The sequence below is a fragment of the Ambystoma mexicanum genome, chromosome 6p, assembly GCF_040938575.1.
Source record: "Ambystoma mexicanum isolate Mex_15411 chromosome 6p, UKY_AmexF1_1, whole genome shotgun sequence".
Lineage (NCBI taxonomy): Eukaryota > Metazoa > Chordata > Amphibia > Caudata > Ambystomatidae > Ambystoma > Ambystoma mexicanum.
The window spans coordinates 508,845,378-508,867,760 of NC_090935.1; the positions used below are offsets into that span (position 1 = coordinate 508,845,378).

General features: G+C 49.4%; 1 protein-coding gene across 1 annotated transcript in view; it reads right to left on the reverse strand.

Moving 5' to 3' along the window:
* Positions 1-21,969, reverse strand: part of PDE4D (phosphodiesterase 4D) — a 1,909,329-nt gene extending 1,887,360 nt beyond the window's left edge. The window contains exon 1 of the mRNA XM_069627324.1: positions 20,758-21,969. Coding sequence (XP_069483425.1) covers positions 20,758-20,804 — 47 coding nt within the window. The 5' untranslated portion in view covers positions 20,805-21,969. The remainder of the gene's footprint in view (positions 1-20,757) is intronic.
* Between the last annotated feature and the right edge of the window lie 414 nt (positions 21,970-22,383).

Here is a 22,383-nt window from a genome sequence, read left to right on the forward strand (position 1 = left end):
ACGGAGGTTCCAGGGATAGGCAGTGAGACATGCAAAACTCTGAGCCTAGGAATAGAGAACCCGCTGTCCAGTTGATATATGGATTGTGTTTCTGTAGCCAGGGCATACCCAAAACCATGGGGTAATGAGCTGACTTAATGATGTCAAACTTAATCAGCTCCTGATGGTGATTTATTGAAAGCTGGATCCCTTTAGTCTGCAGGCTTATGGGCCCGGATGCGAGGGGTCTTCCGTCAATAGCGTCCACAGGTTGCATGGTGCTTCGTGGCTCGTACGGAATTCGATGTTTAGTAACCCATTCTTTATCAATGAATATCCCCATAGCTCTGCAGTCTACCAGGGCCAAAATGGAATAGGTCTTATTCTTGGAGGGTGATAGAAAGGCCTGTAATATCACCAAATTGTTTTGTCCAGGAGAGTTCAAGGATGGAATTGATGTGGAGCAAACATCTCTCTCCCGAAGCTCTGCTCCATCTAGGATCGGGAGCTGGCGTTTCCCGAAAGCCGAGGGGGTGCTAGAGGGCATTCCCTAACCAAATGCTTATCCGAGGCACAATACATGCACAAACCCGTATGAATTCCTCTCATTCTCTCTTGCGGGGATATGGGTCCACGAAAGGCCCCAATCTGCATGGGCTCTGGTTCCGTGACTGGGCTTGGGTTGGTGTCCGTTCTGACGGTACTCTCAAATGATACCTTGGGAGGAATACCCCTGTTTTTTTTCTTTTCTGTCTTCCTTTCCTGGATACGGAAGTCAATTTGCATGGCAAGATCCATTGGAATGAGCTTGGTCGTGCCAATCTGGCCAGCTCATCCTTAATCTCTTTGTTCAATCCTCTCCTGAACAGGGTAAAGCTCGCCTCAGCAGACCAGTCAGCTTCCTTAGCCAACTGTTTAAATCGGGTCACATACGTGAGCATATCCTGGGAACCTTGCTGAAAGTCTAACAGGCGTTCCTGGGCACTGTAAACCTGCTCAGGGCGGTCAAACATGTTTTAAGGGCCTGTATAAACCCATCATAGTCGTCCAAGAGGGCATCACTAGAGTTAACGAGGGGAGTAGCCCAAGTTAAGGCATTCCCGGAAAGGTGAGAGATTATAAAACCCACCTTGGCCCTGGGGGTCGAAAAGTAATAGGGCTTGAAGGTAAAGTGGACCAAGCACGAATCCAGGAATGCATAAAGGGTCTTTGCTGAGCCGTCGTATTTGTCCACGATGCCGCCCAGTAAGACACTTTCTTTTGTAGCATAATCCCGGGATAGGACCAACTGTTTGAGAGCGGCATTCTCCGCCTTTAAATTCTGTACCTCGGTTGATAATACCTGCATACTACGCATCAGGTCCTGCACGGCAGCCTCCATATCAATATCAAGTTCGGTCGGGTGGCGTCTCAAACTGTCAAGGAATTCCCCCCTTCTCACCTGAGTCCGTTCTTTACTGGTGTCCTTGGTCGATGTCTTCTTGCGGATGGACCGGGTCTTGAAGAAGGCTGCCCGATTCTCTTCCGAATACAGAATGAGTTCACTTTCCGGGACGCCGAATCCAGGAATCCAGGAAGCAGTGGAAGCACGCTAGCCAGGAATCCAGGAGCTAAGTAGAAGGGGGAGGACTAGGAAGGGATAGCGGGATTAGAAAAAGGAGAAGGACCGCGAGCTATGGAGCACACGTCTGGTCGCTACTTCGCAATAGCATTGAGACGCGCGGAGCCGCGGAAGGCATGGTCTATTAGTAGAAAAGGCTACGTCCAGCGCATGGAGCGAGAAGGGATACGCTGGACGGCCATGTTGGGAGTATTAATGAGTGTAAGCCCGCTACGACTGGGACCAAGAAGCCCAAAAGGGGCGCACTCTGTGATTCATGACATGAAGAGTGTCAAGAGCAGTTTGCATTTTCGTGGAGTGGATCTTTACAAGGCTATCTATGGGGTACATACATAGCCCGACTATCTGTCACCAGCTGGTTGCAGAACACAAGATACCGTGTAAACCTGACATACAAATCTCTCATTACATTGATGATATTTTGATTCAGGACAAGGATGAGCACAGTGTGCAAAGCCAGTTAGATGTCATTATGAAAGGATTGAAGAAGGAAGGGTGGGAGATTAACCCGAATAAAATTCAAGGTCCAGCTGAAACAGTGATATTCCTAGGGATTCAGTGGCATGATGGGCATCGAGAAATGGTGCCAAAAGCCTGACACAAAATACTTGAATTCACCACTCCAATGAACAAAATGCAGGCTCAGCAGTTTATAGGGCTGTTTGGGTTTTGGAGACAGCACATTCCCCATTTAGGACAGATATAGGCCCCCCTCTACAAGGTGACACATAAGAAATATGAGCTTCAGTGGGGGGGGAAGAGCAGCAGAAAGCATTTGAGCTGGCGAAAGACACTGTGCAGCAGGTGCTTGATTTATGGCCATTGAAGGAAGGCGAAGTGGAATTAAATGTGTCTGTACAAGACAATTATGCTAACTGGAGTGTGTAGCAAAACAGGACAGGAAACGTGTGCCATTGGGGTTTGGAGTCGTAAGTTGCCCGATGCTGGTAACTCATACACTCCCTTTGAGAAGCAGTTGCTGGCGTGTTATTGGGCCCTTGTTGATACCGAGCAAATGACGGTGGGCCATGGTGTATTGATGAGTCCAGAAATACCAATCATGTAATGGGTACTGAGCTCCGCTAAAACGCATAGAATAGGACATGCTCAAGAAGCCAGCATAATTAAATGGAAATGGTACATTCAAGACAGAGCCAAATCAGGGAAGGGGGAGTCGCAAAATTACATGAGCAAGTAGCCAACATACCGCCCTCAGATTACATACCACCGGAAGTGCCTGAAAAACGCGAGTCGCCCGTGAAATGGGGAGTACCTTACAGCGATTTGACCGTGGAGCAAACAGAGCATGCTTGGTTCATGGATGGCTCAGCTCGATATGTGGGAACTGAGCGGTACTGGAAAGCAGTGTCGTACAATACCAAAACAAAAAAGATGTTGACAACGTCAGGGAAAGGGAAGAGCAGTCAGTTTGCAGAACTTTACGCAGTTTACCAAGCATTCAAACAAGAAACCCCTGGTCAATGTTATGTGTACACCGATTCATGGTCAGTGGCAAATGGATTGGCAGTGTGGTTGCCAACCTGGCAAAAGAATGGGTGGACGAATCATTCAAAAGAGTTGTGGGGAAAAGAATTGTGGCAAAATATTGCAGAAATGTTATCACAAAGTGAAGTCACTGTGTATCATGTGGACGCGTATTGTGCCACAGACTCATTAGAACGTTGGTTTAATTCTGTTGCAGACGAACACACCAAGATTTCATCTGTGGATGCGGAAGCTCAGGAAGACGATTTGGAGGGTTTGGCCAAATGGGCTCACCAGAAATGTGGGCACCTTGGAGAAAAGGCTACTATCAGGTGGGCACAAGCTCGAGGAATCAGTCTTCCTTTAGAGGTAGTGAAAACAATCATTTTGCAATGTCCAGTGTGCCAACACCAACAGCATAGACCTATCCCTCAGATTGTTCGGGGTACATTGCGAAGAGGAAAACTACCAGGTCAAATTTGGCAGATTGATTATATTGGTCCCATGTCAATCAGTAAAGGTTGTCAGTGTTCATGCACTATTGTGGATACATACTCAGGATATCTGATGGTTTTGCCGTGCAAGCGTGCAACACAACTGAACACCATCAGGTTGTTAGATCAGATCATACAACATTATGGAGTGCCTTTGCAGATTCAAAGTGACAATGGGTCACATTTCAAAGGCAAATTAATCCAGGTGTACTGCCAGGAAAAGACCATTGAGTGGTTGTACCATGTGCCGTATTACCCTGCTGCTTCAGGGTTAATTGAACGAATGAATGGGTTGTTGAAAGAACAGTTGCGCAAATCTGGAGATGGCAATTTGGCAGGCTGGCATGATCGTGTGTTTGATGCGGTGCAAGTATTAAACAATAGACCTTTGAATGAGCATGAAACTCCTTTGATGCGACTAATGACTCCTACTTTACAGGTTCAACCCAATTCAGTCAGGGAAACGCTATTGTACTGGGAAATTACCCCGGGTTCTTTAGCTCACTATCGAGCGACTCCAGAGTCAGCAGGGGTAGACTTGCATTCCCATGAAGAAATCAGATTAGACCCGAGAGGGATGGTTGTAATTGAAACAGGGATTGGAGTACAAATTCCCCCAGAGCATACATATGGGATGGATTGCCCCTAGATCTGGCCTAGCATTGAAGGGAGTTCAAGTGTTGGGAGGGGTAATTGATGCTGATTACCAAGGCGAGATTAAAGTCATCCTGATGAATAGTGGGGACCAATTGTTATCGATCCACAAGGGTGATCGGGTGGCCCAATTGATCATCATTCCCGTTAAGTTGTCCATGATTAAGAAGGGGGAGCCTCCTACAGTGTTAACTACCCGTGGGGATCGTGGTTTTGGCTCTTCAGACAGTATGGTACCGGGTGCAAAGGTGTGGGTGGATAGGCCAAGTGGCCCACCAGTGCTCACAGATGTCATTGCATCAGGCAAAGACCAAGTAGTTTTAGTCATGGAGCCCGGTAGAAAGAAATGGCAATATGTACCCGCAGACAAATGTTACCTGAGAGAGTGATGTACAACACTGATATCTCTTTTCTGGGTTTGCCTTGCAGATCCTTTGTCTGGCTGGTGTAATTGTGGTACTAAATGGACTCCATTTGGGAGAGTTAAACAGCATGCTGCTACCAACGAAAAATGTCACATCTGTGCTAGTGATCAAGGGGATACTGATAGTGATGAGTAATATTGTCCCAAAGCAGCCTTATGCCGATGTCGAAAAGCCAGCCAGACCGAAGACATGGATTTGTGAAATGCGGCAAACACGTCAGGAGCAAGTGAAAACAACCTTGATACCAGTCATGCGAGAGGCATCTTCAGGACGGCGAAGACATTCTCCCATGATCACTCAAACGAAGAATATGTGGATATATCTGGCACAGCAGGTGCTAAGCATAACGCACTTTTGTCTTACTGACGTGCCCAATGCAGAAGCCTTACTGACTACGTGATTAGTAGCAGTGCCGACGCCTGTTCCAGTTCTAAAGCATATTTTCAGCGTCACACACAATGATTCTTTGGTTCAAGATTCTGATATTAGGCAATCTTTTTCCGTTTATGAATACTGCAGATTTTGCCAAGAAACCAATCGCAAATGGAGAAATTTGACACGTGTTATTACCTATAATATAACCCAAGGTGATGTATGCTACTTTATGACATGCAATGCACAAGTAATTGGCAAATGCCAACAGCTCGATTTAACCAAACAGCACAATCATACAATGTTTGAGCAACGATTATGTTTGCGAGTGCCACGCACATGTACCAGTGTAAATAATACTATGTCTTGTAATCATACAGTGATAGCTGCCAGTCATTTGAATCATGTGAAACTTCCAACAGGCTGGCTCTTTTCATGTGGCAACATCACATACACTTATATTCCAGCTAACATTTCCGGAGGTCCATGTGCTTTAACTCGATTAGGACTAATGATGTTTCCTTTACACCCAGCGATAACTCGAGGTAAAAGGTCAACTTTCGAGTCTGTGGGTCTATCTCCCGATTGTGATTCACATGTACACTTGTTATCAGAAGCTGAGGTTCTAGCATTAACCCTTTCCTTAGTGGGAGTTTGGGGTTTAGCTGCTGGGGGTTACAAATCTTTGATGAAATTAGCATGTTTAGTAGTCAAAAGCCTTAATCATACTTCTCAGGCATTAGAAGAATTACTCCTTGATAGTGAAGTTATTAGAAAAGCAACTTTGCAAAGCAGAGCTGCTGTTGATTATCTATTGCTAAAGCATAATTTAGGGTGTAACGCAGTTGAAGGTATGTGTTTTTTCAATCTAAGTGACCATTCACGATCCATTGAAAGTCATATTCGAGGTTTGAGGGATCTCATTTCTCAAGTGTCCCAAGATCGTACTGGGAATTGGTGGGATTGGTTATTTTCATGGATCCCTGATATTGGGGGTACACTACGTTATGCTTTTGCTTGCATTTGCATTATATTAGCTATCATAATAGCTTGTTGTTGTTGTATTCAATGCATTCCTAATTTAGTTTTAATATTTCGTCGGTTTCAGAGACCGGCTCCTCTGCCACTGGGCTATGGAAGGTAAATATCCAAGGGTGGAATTGTTATGCTTGAACTAAAATGGCGCTGGTGCGCAGTGCATTCTGGGAGCGCTCGGAGCCATGATGGATATTTACTTCATGCCGCAGTGAAAAGCTGCACGCATTTTGCTGAGTGTTAGATTCACGGTGCTGAAGAAAACATGCTTTCCAAACCTGGTATGCAGTCAAGGACATTTCTGCTGGGAAAGCTAACTTTGTTATGTCTTGTTATGAGCTATGGTACTGTTTTTAGTGGTGCTTGTTTTTAGAGGAGAGAGGCACTCTGCTCCTTGAGTGTACTGCCGGTTGACCCAGCTGGCAACCAACGGCTGCTCATCAATGCGCAAGTGCGTTGCCAGAAGATTTGAGAAATCGCCACCCCTTTTCGGAGTGTGCATATATGCGGAACCCCAGGGGTGGTCAGGTGAGACTTCAGCCGGAGGAGGACGCTTTCGTCCAGCATTCCTGTGAGCTGTTGTGCTCTCGGCCTGGCTGTTATCGGGGTCTTCCAGCCGCTTCTGGCGAGATGAGGAATCCAGTTACGCTCACGGTGATGTATTTCCTTTTGAATTCTTTGCTTCTTCTGTGATTTATGTCTAAGTTTCTTCTGTGATTTATGTCTATGTTATCACTGGTTGCTTCTACGTTTTGAATAAATAGCCGTATAAGTGCCCATTATTCTCTAAGAGTGTGTGGTTGCAAGTTATTGCGTCTTTCTGCGTTCAAAGTATTGGCTCTGTAATCGCATTGGTGATTTATGATTTTCCGTGCACTCTGGGAGAGCAATACAGTCAGGTCAGAGTCATACTAAGTATTTCACTTGGCTTTGGACTTCAAACGGATCTTCATGACAGGGGCAAGAGCATCAAGAGTATCAGAAATAGAGGAGTAGAGCATAGACAGTGCTGTGTCAGGATGTGAGTCAGCCATAGGTGTGGGGGGGGGGGAGAAGGTGGCGGCAAAAGCCTCAACTGACAAAGAGAGGGGTGTGGTCATAGCGATGAAGAGGGAGAGGCCAGAGGAGATCAGGACATCAAATGTATGCCCTGCAGAGTGATTTGGGCCAGAGGGGAGGATAGAAAGCGAGAGGGAATCACTGAGGTCACGGAAGAGTACTGAGGAGAGTCAGAATGGATATTGAGGTCACCAAGAAGGAGAGGTTGAGTGGTTGAGGCCAGGAGGGAGGAGGAGAGGTCTGCCCACTCAGAGAGAAATTAGGTGATCTGACAAGGCGGCTGCTAGATAGTAGCCATGGTAAGAGAATGGCTAGGAGAGAGAGAAAGCCTGCAGACAAGGCATTCGAAAGAGGAGTATGTCTGCGTGGGAATGATAGAAGCAGGAATCCACTCAGGAAAGATCAGGGTTACACCCCCTTCGGGCCAGGTGGATCTCGGTGCATAGAGGGTCTTGTAGCCATCAGGGAGGAAAGTGCCAAAGATTGTGACAGAGCTGGCCATGAACCATGTCTTGTTAAGAATGAGGAAATCAAGGTCAAGTTCTTCCAGGAGGTTGCAGATGTCAGAGGAGTGTTTGACAGCAGACCGAGAGTTGAGAGTGGCAAGATGAAGAAGGTTGCCAGCCTTAAAGGCCTTCTGGAGAGGGGTACAAATAAGAGATGCACCCTGCGGAGGGGAGGAAGGAGCCCAAAGTGGGGCAGAAGAGGAGAGGGCAAGATAGCCACGGGGGGGCAGCAATAGATGAAAGGAAATTGATGAGGCAAGGGAAGCACTTATCAAAGAGGAGGAGATTGGCCCGAGGGCCTTGGACCAGAACAGTGCCATTTAGGTAGACATTAATAATGACTTTAAATGAGTCAAAGGGAGCCATGACAGCTTCCCGGCGGGTGCCACCATTAATGGGAGAGGAGGAGATAGGACAGAGCACAGAGATCATATGAAAATTCCATAGATCTGGTGAAGGAACACCAAAGAGGATTTCAGTGAGGGTCTTTCTGGAGGAATCGCCGCAATTGGTGTCAGTGATAGGGAGACCAGGGTAGGAGGCCAAGATATCCTTTTTGAACTTCTTCCTTCCAGACTTAGTGAGAAGGGAGGGATAGTCAATGGAGAAGCAATTAGAGAAAATAGGAGAGACAGAGAGAGCCATGGGTATGGTAGCAAGAAAAAGGGGGAGAAGCAGGAGGAGGACTGGGGGCGTGGAAAGCAGGTAGGAGTGGAACAGGGAGAAAAGTGAAGTCACTGGGCCAGCAAGTTACAGAGAAGCAACAGTACAGGCAAAGTACAGAGCAAGTCAGCAAAGCACATCAAGATTTGACTTTAACAGAAATGCAAAATGCAGCAAGAAGTGACTTTAAATAAAATGCAAAATGCGGCAAGATATGCCTTTAACCAAAATGCAAAATTCACCTACAAGCATAATTCATAACAAATAGCAACTGGTCCGAGTCATTTAACCTTAATTGTGATTGCACATTGTTTGCATGGATACTTTGAGCAACATGAAGAAATGCTGAGCAAACAAGTTCTCTTAGAACTAGCAATGACTATCTCATCCGCTCCAGCTTACTGGCTCCATTGAAACATTCTAATTTATACAACAACCACGTCACATTAATGGCCTCTAGTTCCAACCTGAGAAAACAATTGAGTATCAGACACCATGGCCGTGTGCTCCATTTCACCCCATATGTATTACAGGCCAAAGCAAATGGCCAGGTCCCTCTGCAAGTCTTCAATGCACACAGGGAGATTACATCTGTTCTCTGTGGAACTACTGAGCAATAAACGTGTGTCCTGTTCGATGGCTGACCTTCTGCTGAATTACTCATTATTTATTTGTCAACCCCCAAGCCTGCAAAACCAGAATTCCCTGGTAACCTAAAATTCCTTGCGCAAACTGCTAGCAGCAAAGTCTGAATGAATTCATAAAAAGCCCACTACATGCAGATTTATATAAACACACTTTGTATGTTCCTAAGTGTGCATGTCTAAAACATATTATCTCTCCTTTATGGTGGGTTTTCAGGACAGTCCCCTTCTTCGCATATGTGTTAAAAACCTCCCTGCATCTCCGTTTCTATGTACTTTGTAGCACCCACATGTGTGAATCGTGTACATATTTCATATGGCATCATTTTCTCTTTCTGCGCGCATGAAAATCTAATGTTTATCAACTTTAAACAAAAGGTAACACTAAAGTAACTCATCTCATCCATAATTAATTACACTGGATATGTATGAAATTGCAACTTCTGTTCTGTTCTGCCGTGAAGCCTCCAGCCCCGAGCCCGGACGGCCTCAAGTTGACATCTGCCTCCCCCCAGTTGCACCCCTCCTGCTCCTGTCATCGGAGGGAGACGGCCCGGGGCCTGGTACTCCCGCTTTACGACCCCCACCCTCTTCTCGCTGCCCCTCGGCTTCAGCTGGCGGCGGGCGCCTGGGGCCGCCCGCTCTGGTGTGGATGGAGCCGGCCCGCCTCGGGGGCCTGCAGTGACCAAGTCTTCCAGCGCAGCCTCCAGGGAGGGAGCCCATCTTTGGAACTAAGACGATCCTCTCACGACAAGTCCCCCCCTCTATATCAACAGCACATCTAAGGCCCTCCCTCCATCATTGCCTGCCGCGATTGACGTGGTGGCCCTCGACCTCGTCGCTCCCCCCCCTCAACGCACCGAAACCGTAGTCAGGAGACTCGGCCCGAGGCCCTGGGGCCTCCCTGCTCGAAGGTCACTCCACGCTTCGGGGCACCCACCACCGCCCGCCCCGCACCCCAGAGCTCCTGGACTTTCTCTCGCGTAAACACGCTTCTGGCCCACCTCCGGAGGGGGGAGGCAGACCTCCTAAACCACCGCCATAAGGTAAGGCGGCACCTGCCGCATCCAATCCCACCTGGACGCTCCGCTGCCCCCGGGCCTGGCTGGTTGCCCCCTCTCGCCTCTGTCCTGACTGCAGGGGCTACTCCAGTGCGGCATGTCTAAATCGGGCAAAGCCTCCAAACAATCTGACATTTCCACTCTTTTAACCATGCCCGCGGGGGGGGAAAAAAGCAAGAGGGGCGAACGTAGTGAGGTTGGAGCCGGGAACGGCCACCCTGAGGACCAAGCTTCACAAGCGGTCACGAAGGCTGATCTCCAGAACCTTCTATCTGCCCTCACCAGGGAATTCCACAAGGGCACAGAAGAAGTCAAGACCCAAATTGCCCAGCTCGACAAGAGAGTGGGGGAGGTGGAGGCAAGAACCGAGGAGATCAAGACTACACTATGTGAGCAGAACTTTGAGATCGGAGAGGGGGCGGATAGGATAAGGGCCCTGGAGTGTAGGTGCGAGGCGCTGGAAGCTAGACAAGAGGACGCCGAAAACCGCTCGAGGCGGAACAATATCAGAATCCGGGGAATCCCGTCGGCAGTCTCGGAGAATGATCTCCCATCTTATGTTTCCGATCTCCTCCGCCACATCATCACCCTCCCAGATAACTCCCCCCTGGAGCTGGACAGAGTACACAGGGCTAGACCCAGGAAGAGATCCAACGGGGCAGCCGATGTCCTGGTCAGGGTCCATTTCTATAAACTCAAGGAGGAGATTATGCAAGAGGCCAGGGCCATGGGTCAAATCCACTTCCGCGACTCAGAGATAGCCCTATTTCAAGACTTAGCCGCCTCCACCCTAGCCAAACGAAGAGCTCTGAAACCCATGACTGACTGGCTCCGGGAACGCAAGATCACCTATCGTTGGAGCTTCCCCTCGGGCCTCTCCTTCACCTGGGAGGGAAAACCTCAGCAAATCCCATCTCCACGTGAAGCGGCAGCATTTATGGACCCAGACACGGAGGAAGTGGCCCCAAGGGGCCCGGCCCGCTCCCCCGAGGGGGCTGTGGGGGGTTCTCTCTGCCCCTGGACCCGGGTGGTCGGTCGCCGCAGGATACGCGGCCCCCTGGCAAGGGGGAAAATCAATGATACTCACTGAGACCCCGAATGGCTCAGCTCCACGCTGTCCCTCATCAAAGTCACACAGCATTCGCCTGACCGCCCCCTGGAAGCTCAGTCCTCAAACCTAGAGCCTCACAACCTCCTAGCCCAGCAATGTCGCTACCGAGTTACCCTCCAACTACACAAGCCTATTGGCCTGGGCGGCCGGCGGCAGGATCTCTCACTCTGCAAAACATTCACCACTACAGCATGAGACCTCCTGGTCTCCGACACGGATGGCATCTGTGGCCCAGCTGACAGCCCTGTTGGTAGAAGGCTGGCCTGGATACCTTTATTTGTTTGTTGTTTCAAGTTCTGTTCTAGTTTACGTTTTCGGTTCTCCTTGGTCAGGGGGAAATGGGCTGGAACTCGAGCAAATGGCGAGAGGGAAAGGACAGCCAAAATGCAAGCCGACGATGCGCACTCCCCTCTGCCTGGCGTCTCCAGGGCAGTAGCGAAGAGGCCATCCAGATCTGAAGGGTCCCCAGCTCCGCAATCCAAAATACCCAGGGTAATAGCCTCTATCAATCCCACCCAATGATGTCTCAACCGGATAGAGAACTCTCGCTCCTGACCTGGAACGTTCAGGGCCTGAATTCCCCCAGGAAAAGGAAGGCCGTGGAGCACAGGCTCTCCCGAATGGCACCCGACATCATTTGCTTGCAAGAGACTCATCTACTCAGGAGCGACGAACGCCGCATAACCTTTCAGCGCTATACCAAAAGATTCTTCGCCTCCGCGGACCTCAAGAAGAGAGGGGTAGCCATTCTGCTAAGTCGGGACTTGCCCTTATCCAATATCACCACCAAGCGAGACCCCGAGGGTCGCTATCTCCTACTAAAAGGCCTCCTGTTGGAACTTCCCATCACGATAGCCGCTATATACTGCCCAAATACAGGGCAAAGCACTTTCCTCCGGAATCTCATACCAATACTCACCGCCTTCTCAGAAGGTCGCGTGTTCATAGGGGGCGACTTCAACCTGGCTCCCGACCCAAACCTAGACAAATCGCTTCCTCCATCAAAAGAGGATTTCAGCAAAGCTATTGCCATGGCGGAATTCCTAAGGGAGACTGACACTATAGATGTATGGAGACTGGCCAACGAGAGAGAAAGGGACTACACTTTCTTCTCCCACGTTCACCTGGGTCACTCACGGATTGATCTGCTTCTAATCTCAAGCATCCTCATACCCTGCGTCGAAGACATCCAAATCGGGCTCAGAGCCCTCTCGGATCATGCTCCAGTTATTTTGAACCTGAGGGTATCAGGCCTCCCGGAACCTCCCCAGAGACAATGGAAACTGCAAGACCACATCCTAGCTGACATCGCAATCAGAACAGAAATGGCAGAAGCCCTCAAAAATTACTTCAGGGAAAACACCCCCAAAGACTCCTCGCTGGCAATGATATGGGACGCTATGAAACCTGTCATTAGGGGCACGGCAAACGACTGCACAGCTCGACTCAGACGACTCGGCAAGCTGCAACAAGACGCACTTGAAGCGGAGGTGTCAGAAGCGGAAAAGATTCTTAAACGAGGCCCGAACAGGAAAGCGAGTCGCATGCTACAGAGGGCGAAACGCTCCTTAGAAATGCACCTAGCCGACAAAGCGGCCAGGGCGCTAACATATACTAAACAGTTTTACTATGTCCACAGCAACAAAGCAAACCGGCTCCTGGTCCACAAACTAAAAAAGCTACGAACGAGGAACCTCATCCATAAACTCGCGGATGCGCAAGGGACCCTCCGCTACTCCGTCAAGGAGAAAATTGAAATCATGGCCTCCCACCACAGAATGATCATGTCGGGTGCTCCTACGGCCGAAACAGCGCACACCAAATATCTTGCAGAAGCACATATCGCCGCCCCATCCCCACAACTTGACGCCCTGGAGGCCCCCTTCTCGGCAGAAGAAGTCAGCGAAACCATATCTAAATTGAAAAACTCGACCCCTGGCCCAGATGGGCTTACAGCCCAATTCTACAAAAAATTCTCACATATCCTATCGCCCCAACTGGCTACCTTATTTAACTCATTCCTCCTCTCAGGCACGACCACCCCCTCAATGGAAGAATCAATAACCGTGCTCCTGCTGAAGCCTGGAAAGGATCGGAGCCAGTGTGCCTCCTACAGACCTATCACCCTTCTGAACTATGACGCAAAAATCTTCACCAAATCCCTCGCGAATAGGTTAGCTCCCCTGCTTTCCTCAATCATCCACCCGGATCAGACGGGATTCATACCCGGCCGCTGCACCCAAGATAATATAAGAAGAACCATCAATGTCATCGAATCAGCCAATAGAAGGGGGCAGGCATTGATGGTACTATCATTGGATGCACATAAAGCCTTCGATATGCTTGACTGGGGCTATATCCGAAACTCACTTACACACTTTGGCTTTGGCCCAAACTTCATAAAATGGACACTAGCAAACTACCAACACCCATCCACCAGCCTCAGAATGAATGGAGCCACGTCCGACCCGATCAAAATCTCAAGAGGCACTAGGCAGGGATGTCCCCTGTCCCCCCTGGTTTTCGCCCTCTCCATGGAGCCATTCGCGATCAGGGTTTGCCACAATGCAGGGATCCAGGGTCTGGCGGTCAAGTCCCAAACATATAAAGCCGCCCTGTACGCCGACGACGTCCTCCTCACCTTAACCAAGCCAGGGGACTCCATGAAAGCCCTGTGGAAAGAACTACTAGACTTCGGGGAAGCCTCGGGGTTTAAGGTCAACCTCACCAAGTCCACAGCTTTAAGCATCAACCTTCCCAGCCAGCTACTATCGGACCTGGAGAGAGAATATCAGATCCCCTGGGCCAGAAAGAACCTCCCGTATCTAGGGGTCCAGCTCCCCTCCGCTTTAAGCAGACTATACAAAGCCAACTTCCCGGCACTCCTGAAAGAGCTCAATTCCGATCTCTCACGCTGGCAAAAACAGGAGATCTCCTGGTTGGGAAGAACCACGGCCGTAAAGATGAACCTCATACCTAGACTCCTGTACCAGTGTGCGGCCATACCCACTCCAATCCCGAAGCAAGAGATCCAGAAGTTACAAAAGAACATCATGAGCTTTATCTGGGAAGGGAAACAGCCGCGCATCCCACGAAGGATCATGATCCGGGGTCGGGAGACAGGGGGACTGGGAGCACCCGACGTTGCAAGATATGCTCTGGCCGCTCAGCTCTCACCGGCGTTCGCCTGGCTCCCCGCCGCCTCCAAGCCCTGCTGGCTGGAGCTGGAGGAGGCCTGGAGCCCAGTCCCTATATCCTCATTGCCACACCTGAAGGACCCCAACGCAAACAAGGGAATGGGTCTTCTGTCGGCAACCGAAAACACAGTTAAAAGCTGGAGGAGAGCGGCGCGACTATGGAGTGTCCGCGGCACGACGGGCCCACTCACCCCGGTCTGGGGAAACCCAGAATTCACTCCAGGCTGCATCCCCAGTAACTTCAGGAGATGGAAAGCTGGAGGGCTGGAGAAGATACAAGATTTTTACGAGGAAGGAAGCCCTCTAGACTTCCAGGCCTGTAAGGCAAAGTTCGACGTGCCGGAGAGCGAAAGATTCAGATACACCCAGCTCCGCCACTGGCTTTCGAACAGAGAGATGAAGCGTCTCGGAACTAGGGCCCTTACAGCCCTGGAACTCACCCTCACAGGCTCCCCTCCAAAGGGCAGAATCTCCACCCTCTACAAGCTCCTGGACAGATCAGACCCATCCCGCAAAGAACCATACATGCTGAAATGGGAAAATGACATTGGGAGGCCAATCGAGCTGGAGGAGTGGAACCACATCTGGACAAGAGCAAACAGAAGCTCGAAGTGCGTGTCCAACAAGGAGGGAGCATTCAAGGTATGCTTCAGGTGGTATCGAACCCCAGAGACACTAAATAAATGCAACCCCTCGATCCCCCCGGCTTGCTGGAGAGGATGCCCAGACAAAGGCACACTCTTCCACCTGTTTTGGTCATGTCCCAAATCTATCCAATTCTGGAAATCAGTGCTGGATCACATCAAGCAAATCACAGGTCTCTCCATCCCATGGGACCCGGGCATCGCTTTATTGGGATCAAGCGGGGAGGGCCAATTCCCCCTCTCCGGGCACAGAGCAGAGTTATGCTCCCACCTATTGACGGCCGCGAAAATCTCCATAGCTAGGCTGTGGAAAAACCCAGAGGGCCCAGCAGTACAGATGTGGTGGGCAAAATGTTGGGACATAATTGCAGCTGAAAAGATAACTGCCCTCCGATTCGGAAACAGAGACAAATTCTCCCTAACATGGGCTCCCTTTTTGGACTACACCAATAATTTCCCAGGGTTGGCACGTCAACCCCCCTCTTTGCGCTGGATGGACAACACCTAATAAATACAGAAGGGTCAATGCAGTAGCAGAGGTCCATACTGGCCCAAGACCCCGTTGGTGATTAAACCCAGGAATAATACATCAAGCCCCGGACAATCTGACATTCGCTGCCACCCACTCATGACCCAGCGCCTAATATACTTTCATGGATCCCCTCCCGCCCACTTGTAACCCATCACAGCCCACCAGGGCCAAATTAATCGTTTGCCCTTCCCCCGGACCTGTCCCCTGACCTGTTATTACTGTTGTTTTGTTTTGCTGTTTTACTACTTGTATCTTGAAGCTCAAAGTCGCTGCTCGCGGCGCTCTTTATGCACTCGCTAACACCTGATGCAATGTTTGTACTAAAACCAATAAATATATTTTGGGAAATTGCAACTTCTCACTAAGTTTGCCACACCCCCAGTCACAAATATGGTGCACGCAATATAAACCCCTCTTTAAATGGGGACCTTTCCTGACCACCCCAACAGCATGAACTGCATTTTTCACCCTGCCCTCTTGTTATGAACAAAAGATGAGCTTGTGAGTAACTGTGTTCCTGCATATCTTTCCCTTAGGGGTGAATGGCTTTTCGTGTTCCCCTAGGGAGGAGGGTGGGTGAGAGGAGAATGCAGCTTTCCGGTATCTGCAATCACACCACTCCCACTCAGCTCTGAGATAGGGGAGGGACATATACGCTGTGTTCTCCATTAACATGTACGTTGTTAACATGAGAGCTTAATGGCTCAGTTACTAGGCCTTGGGTCTTTCACCTGTAAGGTTGTGTGTTCGAGCCTCAGGCGTGTGATGAGAAAATGAGCTGCTAGTAGTTGGATGCAGTTAAGAATTGTTTGAGTTACCTATTGTTGGTATGAACTGTTTACATTTGGGTGTGTTTGTAGGAACTTGTTCCTGTTTTCACAGGGGTCCATAATTGCTCAGTGGTTAGAGCATGTGACTTCCATTTACAATTACATAGGTTCTAACCCTTGATCAGGTATGCAAGTACTTAGAGCTTGAATTTGTTACACGGCGTGACTGTCTGTTTTGCAACAACCTGAACAAATCCAAAAGAACGCCTTTCCACTGCTAATATGCGTTGTTTATGACAAGGGGTTTAGTTGCCCTGTGGTGTGTGTGAAAAATACTTGTTTGGCCTTTGATTACTGCCATGGAATGAAACACAGCTGCTACTCCATGGTGTAGTATATGGCACGGAAGATGGGATGGAGAGATAATGACGGTAAGTGGTCCAACCGGGGTAGAGGTAGGTGCACGATGATAAGCATAAAGTGTGAGGAGAGAGAGTGAGAGAAAGTGTTTGCGTGAGAATGAGTGAGAGTTTGAGGAATTGCCATCCGGCAAGGGTGCAAATAATAAATAAAATGATGCTAGTAATTCCATCTCCGAAAGGGTCATTTGCTGATCAGATTTCCCTTTCGTAGCTGAATGAGAAAAGCATAGTGAACTTGTGCCCTGCTGCATCCGCAGCCAGATCTGCAGCAGCTGTCCTACCAGTGGCACAGAGCAGGTTCAAAGGTCATATGTTCCCACTTGAACAGCTGTAGGGGAGTTACACAGAGATTCACAGTGACAAGTCTCTGTGGTACGGGGCGGCATTTAAGACATTCACCCTGCATCAAAGCTGTTATGATCATTATTAACTCAAGATGGTGGCAGGATGAGCTTTAAACTAAAGCTATGGCCGAGTTTAGGCACAGTGCATGGTGCTACTTGTGATCATGGCCGCTACTTCCAAATTGATATTGTATATGTATCAAGCCCTGTGAGTCAGCTCTGCAATGGAAGGTGATGTGTATTCTAGCCAGACGGGTTGAGACCGACAGATGGCAGGACAGTAACCTCAATGGCCATGCCTCTTCTTTGAGCTCTTTGTGGGGGCAATAGGCAGTTGTCCTGGGGCCATGAAGCAAAGGAGCACACCCATTCTTCAGATTCACTCTGAAACAACTTCTGAGAAGAACTCACTGGCCCTCCTTTGAGAAAGTCATATTTTATGATGCCCTCAGCATGAAGTGAAGGAACATTCCAAGGCAGAAGAGAGATCAATCTCCGATTACCTTTGTTGTGTACCAGGATCTACCACTCTGCACCGGATTCTCCTGAAGCTGGGAGAGCAGACTCTAAATGGAACCATCATGTCCTTGAGTCCACTCACAGCATCCAGAGGAGTAGAGCAGCCGAAGCGGACACCCCAGGTTCACCGCACCTTGAATGAGCAGGAAGACACTGGCCTTTGCGCTTCCCCTCCTAGCCATACTATGTTGCTTGCACCTCCCTCCAACCAGCTCAACGCCCACTGTGAATCACTGGAGAGGCCAACATGACTAGCCCTCAAAAACCACTTCAATGCCACCCACTTTGGAGCACCCAGATCAACAGTTCGCTGACTGCCGTCCGCCAACTCGAACCGCGGGAGCGTCACACATCGACATCTACATGCGGCTAAATCCTGGCTCAGCCTGGCCCAATCTAGAGGAGATCTTGGAGAATGCCCTGACCTGCATCACTGAAAGTGCCCCCTTTAAACGCACAGAGCAACCATATTTGCCCCTGCTAGACCCAATGTACCCAATATGAGCTTTATCCGCTTGCATCAACGTGTGTCACTGGGATCCACATCACCAACCCACCAAAGAACCAAAACCAGGTACTGTTGACCATGAACTGACCGCTTGATCCACTTGGACGCTAGAGACTGGTTAGGTCATCTCAGCACCTTCTTTCACCCAAAACATATCCTTTGTGTGGTTGGTATTTGCCCATTCTCCTTCATGGATCCATGCTCAGAGTGCTACTTTCCTCAGTCTATTACAACTCTCATTTCTTCCACTAGGATGAGTTTGTATACAGTCTTTTTCTATGTGTTCTATTGCACATGGTGTTTAATTCAAGAATATCTATTTGTACAGAATCTGGACATTCCCTTTACTTTGGACTGTGTTACTGTGTTGTTTGGGTCACTACTGGATCACAGTCACACGCCTTAAGAACATAGCCTGCCCTCGTTACCAGAAAGGGTGAAGGAGGCATATCTCTTAACTTTCCCTGTCTTAGCTTTATGATTGTGTTGTGTTTTGGTTTGTAGAAGTGTGAGGGCTGTGGGCATTTCTACTCCTACTCATCCTTGTACTTCTACAGAGCAGAATCCAATTGAGAGTAGGGGAAGAGCGAGAGAGTGTGTGTGAGAGAGAGAGAGAGAGAGAGAGAGAGAGAGAGAGAGAAAGAGAGAGAAAGAGAGAGAAAGAAAGAAAGAAAAGAGAGAGAGAGAGAGAGACAGAGAGAGAGAGAGAGAGAGAGAGAGAGAGACACAGAGAGAGAGAGAGAGAGAGAGATCCTAACACCACAAACTGAAGGGTATCTTCTGAATTACATATTAGGAAGGTTTTTCGCCAAACTCAATGACATTCCGGTGAACCTCACCCCATTACTCTGGAAAGAAACAATATCAGCTTCAACTCTACCAGTAAAGCAATATGTGACTTGCATTTGCAAAGCGATCTCTGTAATGGTTGGTCAGCTTTCTAAGAGCACACAAAAAAACTGGTCAACGCCCAAATAGTCCTGCAAGTGCCACTGGTGAGATTATTTAATACGTTTATATCTGATTCTATGCGAGGTGCGGGTCAATAAGTGGCTATAACCACACTGGTGATATTTTCAAGATAAAAACTCTGAGAAGTTATCTGGCGTATTTTGAGTAAAAAGATCACCCTTTGTGAGAGAAAAGTGAAAATATGCTATTTTGGATAGTGTTTTAATCAACACATAAGGATGTGAATTGTGTTTTGTGGTCTCACTTATTACATTGTGAGAAATGAATAGCATTTATGGGGACTAAACTAACTGAAAGACTAAAAGAAGCGGGTGTGGGGTCTTGATGTTGGCACGTTAAGTCTAAATGAAAATGCACATGTATGTAACTAAGAAGTTAGCAATGGGCCTAGGCTAGAGTGCCGCCTCAGGGTGAAGACTGCGGTCATTACTATCCATTCCACAGAAAATACAGGAGACCAGAGGTGTTGCTGGGGGGTGGGGATGAGGGGGCTATAGGTTGTAGCCCCGGATAGAAGCTCAGGCGATCCAACCAAAAGATTAGCTAGCCCTGAGTCGCCACAGTCCCAACATTAGTGTAGCCCTGGATGTTTTCCAGACCTAGCAACACCCCTGCAGGAGACAATAGTACATTTCTGGAAACAGTGTAAGCGTTGTGGCAGTAGTCATGGTAGTACACGTAACACATTCAAGTCCAAAAAGAAAAACGTAAAACCTGTATGTAAGTAAAATAACGAGCGCCATGTCTATCCATGAGTGCAGTTAATTGCTCTGGCAGCCGCACCGCCCCCAGCGCGAGGTGCCTGAGAGCTCGGCGTCGCGCGGCCTTGATGAAGTAATGAGTTCATTAGTGCAGTGATAGCGCGGCGGGGCATTATAATCTACGGGGGCCTGGCCCCGCTCTGCAGACCGGCACTGGCATTCTACGGTGGGGGGGGGGGACCATTGCCAACGGCTTGCGGTACTCAACGACAAATGTTCATTCTCCAAGGAGTAAAAAAACATCCACCCTGCCGGTTGAATAATGGTACATTCTTACGTGTTGACGGGGACTAATTATCGGCTGTCCCGAAGTGCTCCTCTGAGAATTCCAATTTGCGCAGTGCAATGCGCGGCGCCAGAATCCTATGCGTTCGCCACGCAAGTCGAGGGACAGGTGCCGTGGGAAGGCCAAACATTACTTCCTCTTCACTTGGGCTGATAATTACACCAGTCACACTTGGGCACGCACTGAACTAAACCCATCATATGAGCTGAAATCCTGGAACCATATGGGAGTTGTATCTCAGGAGAAAGTTTAGGGGGGCTAGCATCCTAAAGAGAGGGAGGTTTCATCTTCCTAGGATGTTGTATACAGCCGACACACTGTTATGGAACCGCTAACACTTCATTTGTATACATGCATGGTTACGTTCACCTGCCTTGTGTTTGCTGTGAGAATTATTTCCATGGCATCAACAGAGTGGCAACCCCTGGCTGCCCCCCATTTTTTTTTTACCAGAGCTGTGGAAAAATGCAGGTGTGGCAAACTGCAGTTTAAAGTGGACAGGTGTTCCCAGCGTCCCCCACTGCAGTGGCGCTCGTCGCATGTTATTGGCCCACACACACACACGCACACAGACGCGCGCGCGAGCTGGAGGAACCCCGGCAGCGAGGAGCTGTCACGGCATCCTGCAACACAAGCATTCCTGGAGTTAGGCGGCGACGGCAGCAGGAGGGGGCGTTGTTGCCCATCACTCACCAGATCCACGAGTGTCGCCTGAAGGGGAAATTATTCACGTGCATCATGCTTCACGGCGCCTCCGGCGTCAGCGGAGCCAGCAGCGCCTCACAGGCCCGCCTCCACGACGGCCACATCTGACTCCCACACAAGGCCGCGAGGGCAGCTCAAATGCCCGGGGGGCTACTGCCCGCAGCAGCGGCCTCCACAGGCACGTTGTCCAGGGTGCAAGCAAGGAATACTCGTGGGGCGTTTCAAGCATGTGTCCATCCATGTATGCCTGAGTTTGTAATCCACGGCCCGGCCCAGTACGTCAACACGAAGAGAGTACCCCACATCTCCAGCCCACCCCAAAGGGAGGGCAATGGGCGCCTTGACGGAACCCCCAAACGCTTTTATTTCAAGTTAACACCTTTGTAGGCGCAGCACTTTGAAGTGTGGGACAAGGCTAGTCAAACCTGCGTTTTTTGCCATCCATGCTACAGGCGGGCTCCCAAGAGAACGCGTAACTTCGTATAGATTCTCCATGCAACACTTTAGGTACGAATGGTGCTTTTTCCTCTTTTTTAGGCACATATTAATTACTCATCTCCTCTGGTGTGTGAGTAAATCATTCCTTCCAGGACCCAAGTTCCTGGTTAACGACGGTAACATACGAAGCCGGTGGGGTCCTGGACATGGCGGGCTGCATCGCTCATAATTCCCCCTCGCTAGCAGAAGTGGGGAGCGGGGAGCCCGGCATGGCAGCGTCCCCGCAATTAGCGGGCGGGAATGATCGAGCTGTCATCCTTTGCAATATCGTCCTTGTAAATTAGCCTCATAATAAGGCGACCATTGAAACCAAATCACCTGTTCGTCCATTCACTCCGCTGCAGGCGATGTGTTGACGTTGGAAGGCACGGTCTGTTAGAACTAATGAAAATTCATCCAAACGCAAAATGGAAAGAAAAAAAAAATATCAAAAAAATCAACAAAAAATCACCGTTTTCCACAGAAGCCCCGCGTTGCCGCAGATGTGCTCCGGCGCTCCTTTCAATCTCTCCTCGGTTCCCTGGCAATTGTTGTCATCGCGAGGCTTACGTGTCTGCAGCCGAGGCAGCGCACACCCATGGAAGCTTGGCACACAGCCAGCCCTCTGTTGCTCTCCCCAGCGCAGGGTGTTCGGCATAACCTCCCTGCTTCCCCGCCCCCTCCTCGCGCCGCTCTGCGCCTCCGTGCCCCGGCTGGTAGCGGCTCGGCCAGGACCCTGGCGGGCTGTGTGTGGCACTGTCCTAATATTGCTCTGCAGCAGCAGAGCCGGCTGCAGCCTGCAGCCTGACAGAGGATGTGCTCACGTCAAGGGCCCCCTCTAGGTGGACTCCCTCTTTCCAGAGCACATCACCCGGGACTCCAGACGCCAGGGGAGGAAGAGGCCAACAGGGGGCTGGGGGCGAATCAGAAAACCTATCGCAACCAATTTCCATCTCAAATATTAATGCACGAAAGGCATTAGAGAGAAAAGGCACAAGAGTAAAAACGCTCCAGGGGGCGCGCACATTGTCCTCGTCTTTCGAGAATCACTTTTTTTTCCGGCAAAACATCCCAACGCATCACGCTTCAGTTAGACAGTTTGAATTTTTTAAAGAATGTCCTAGTCCTCCGAGACGT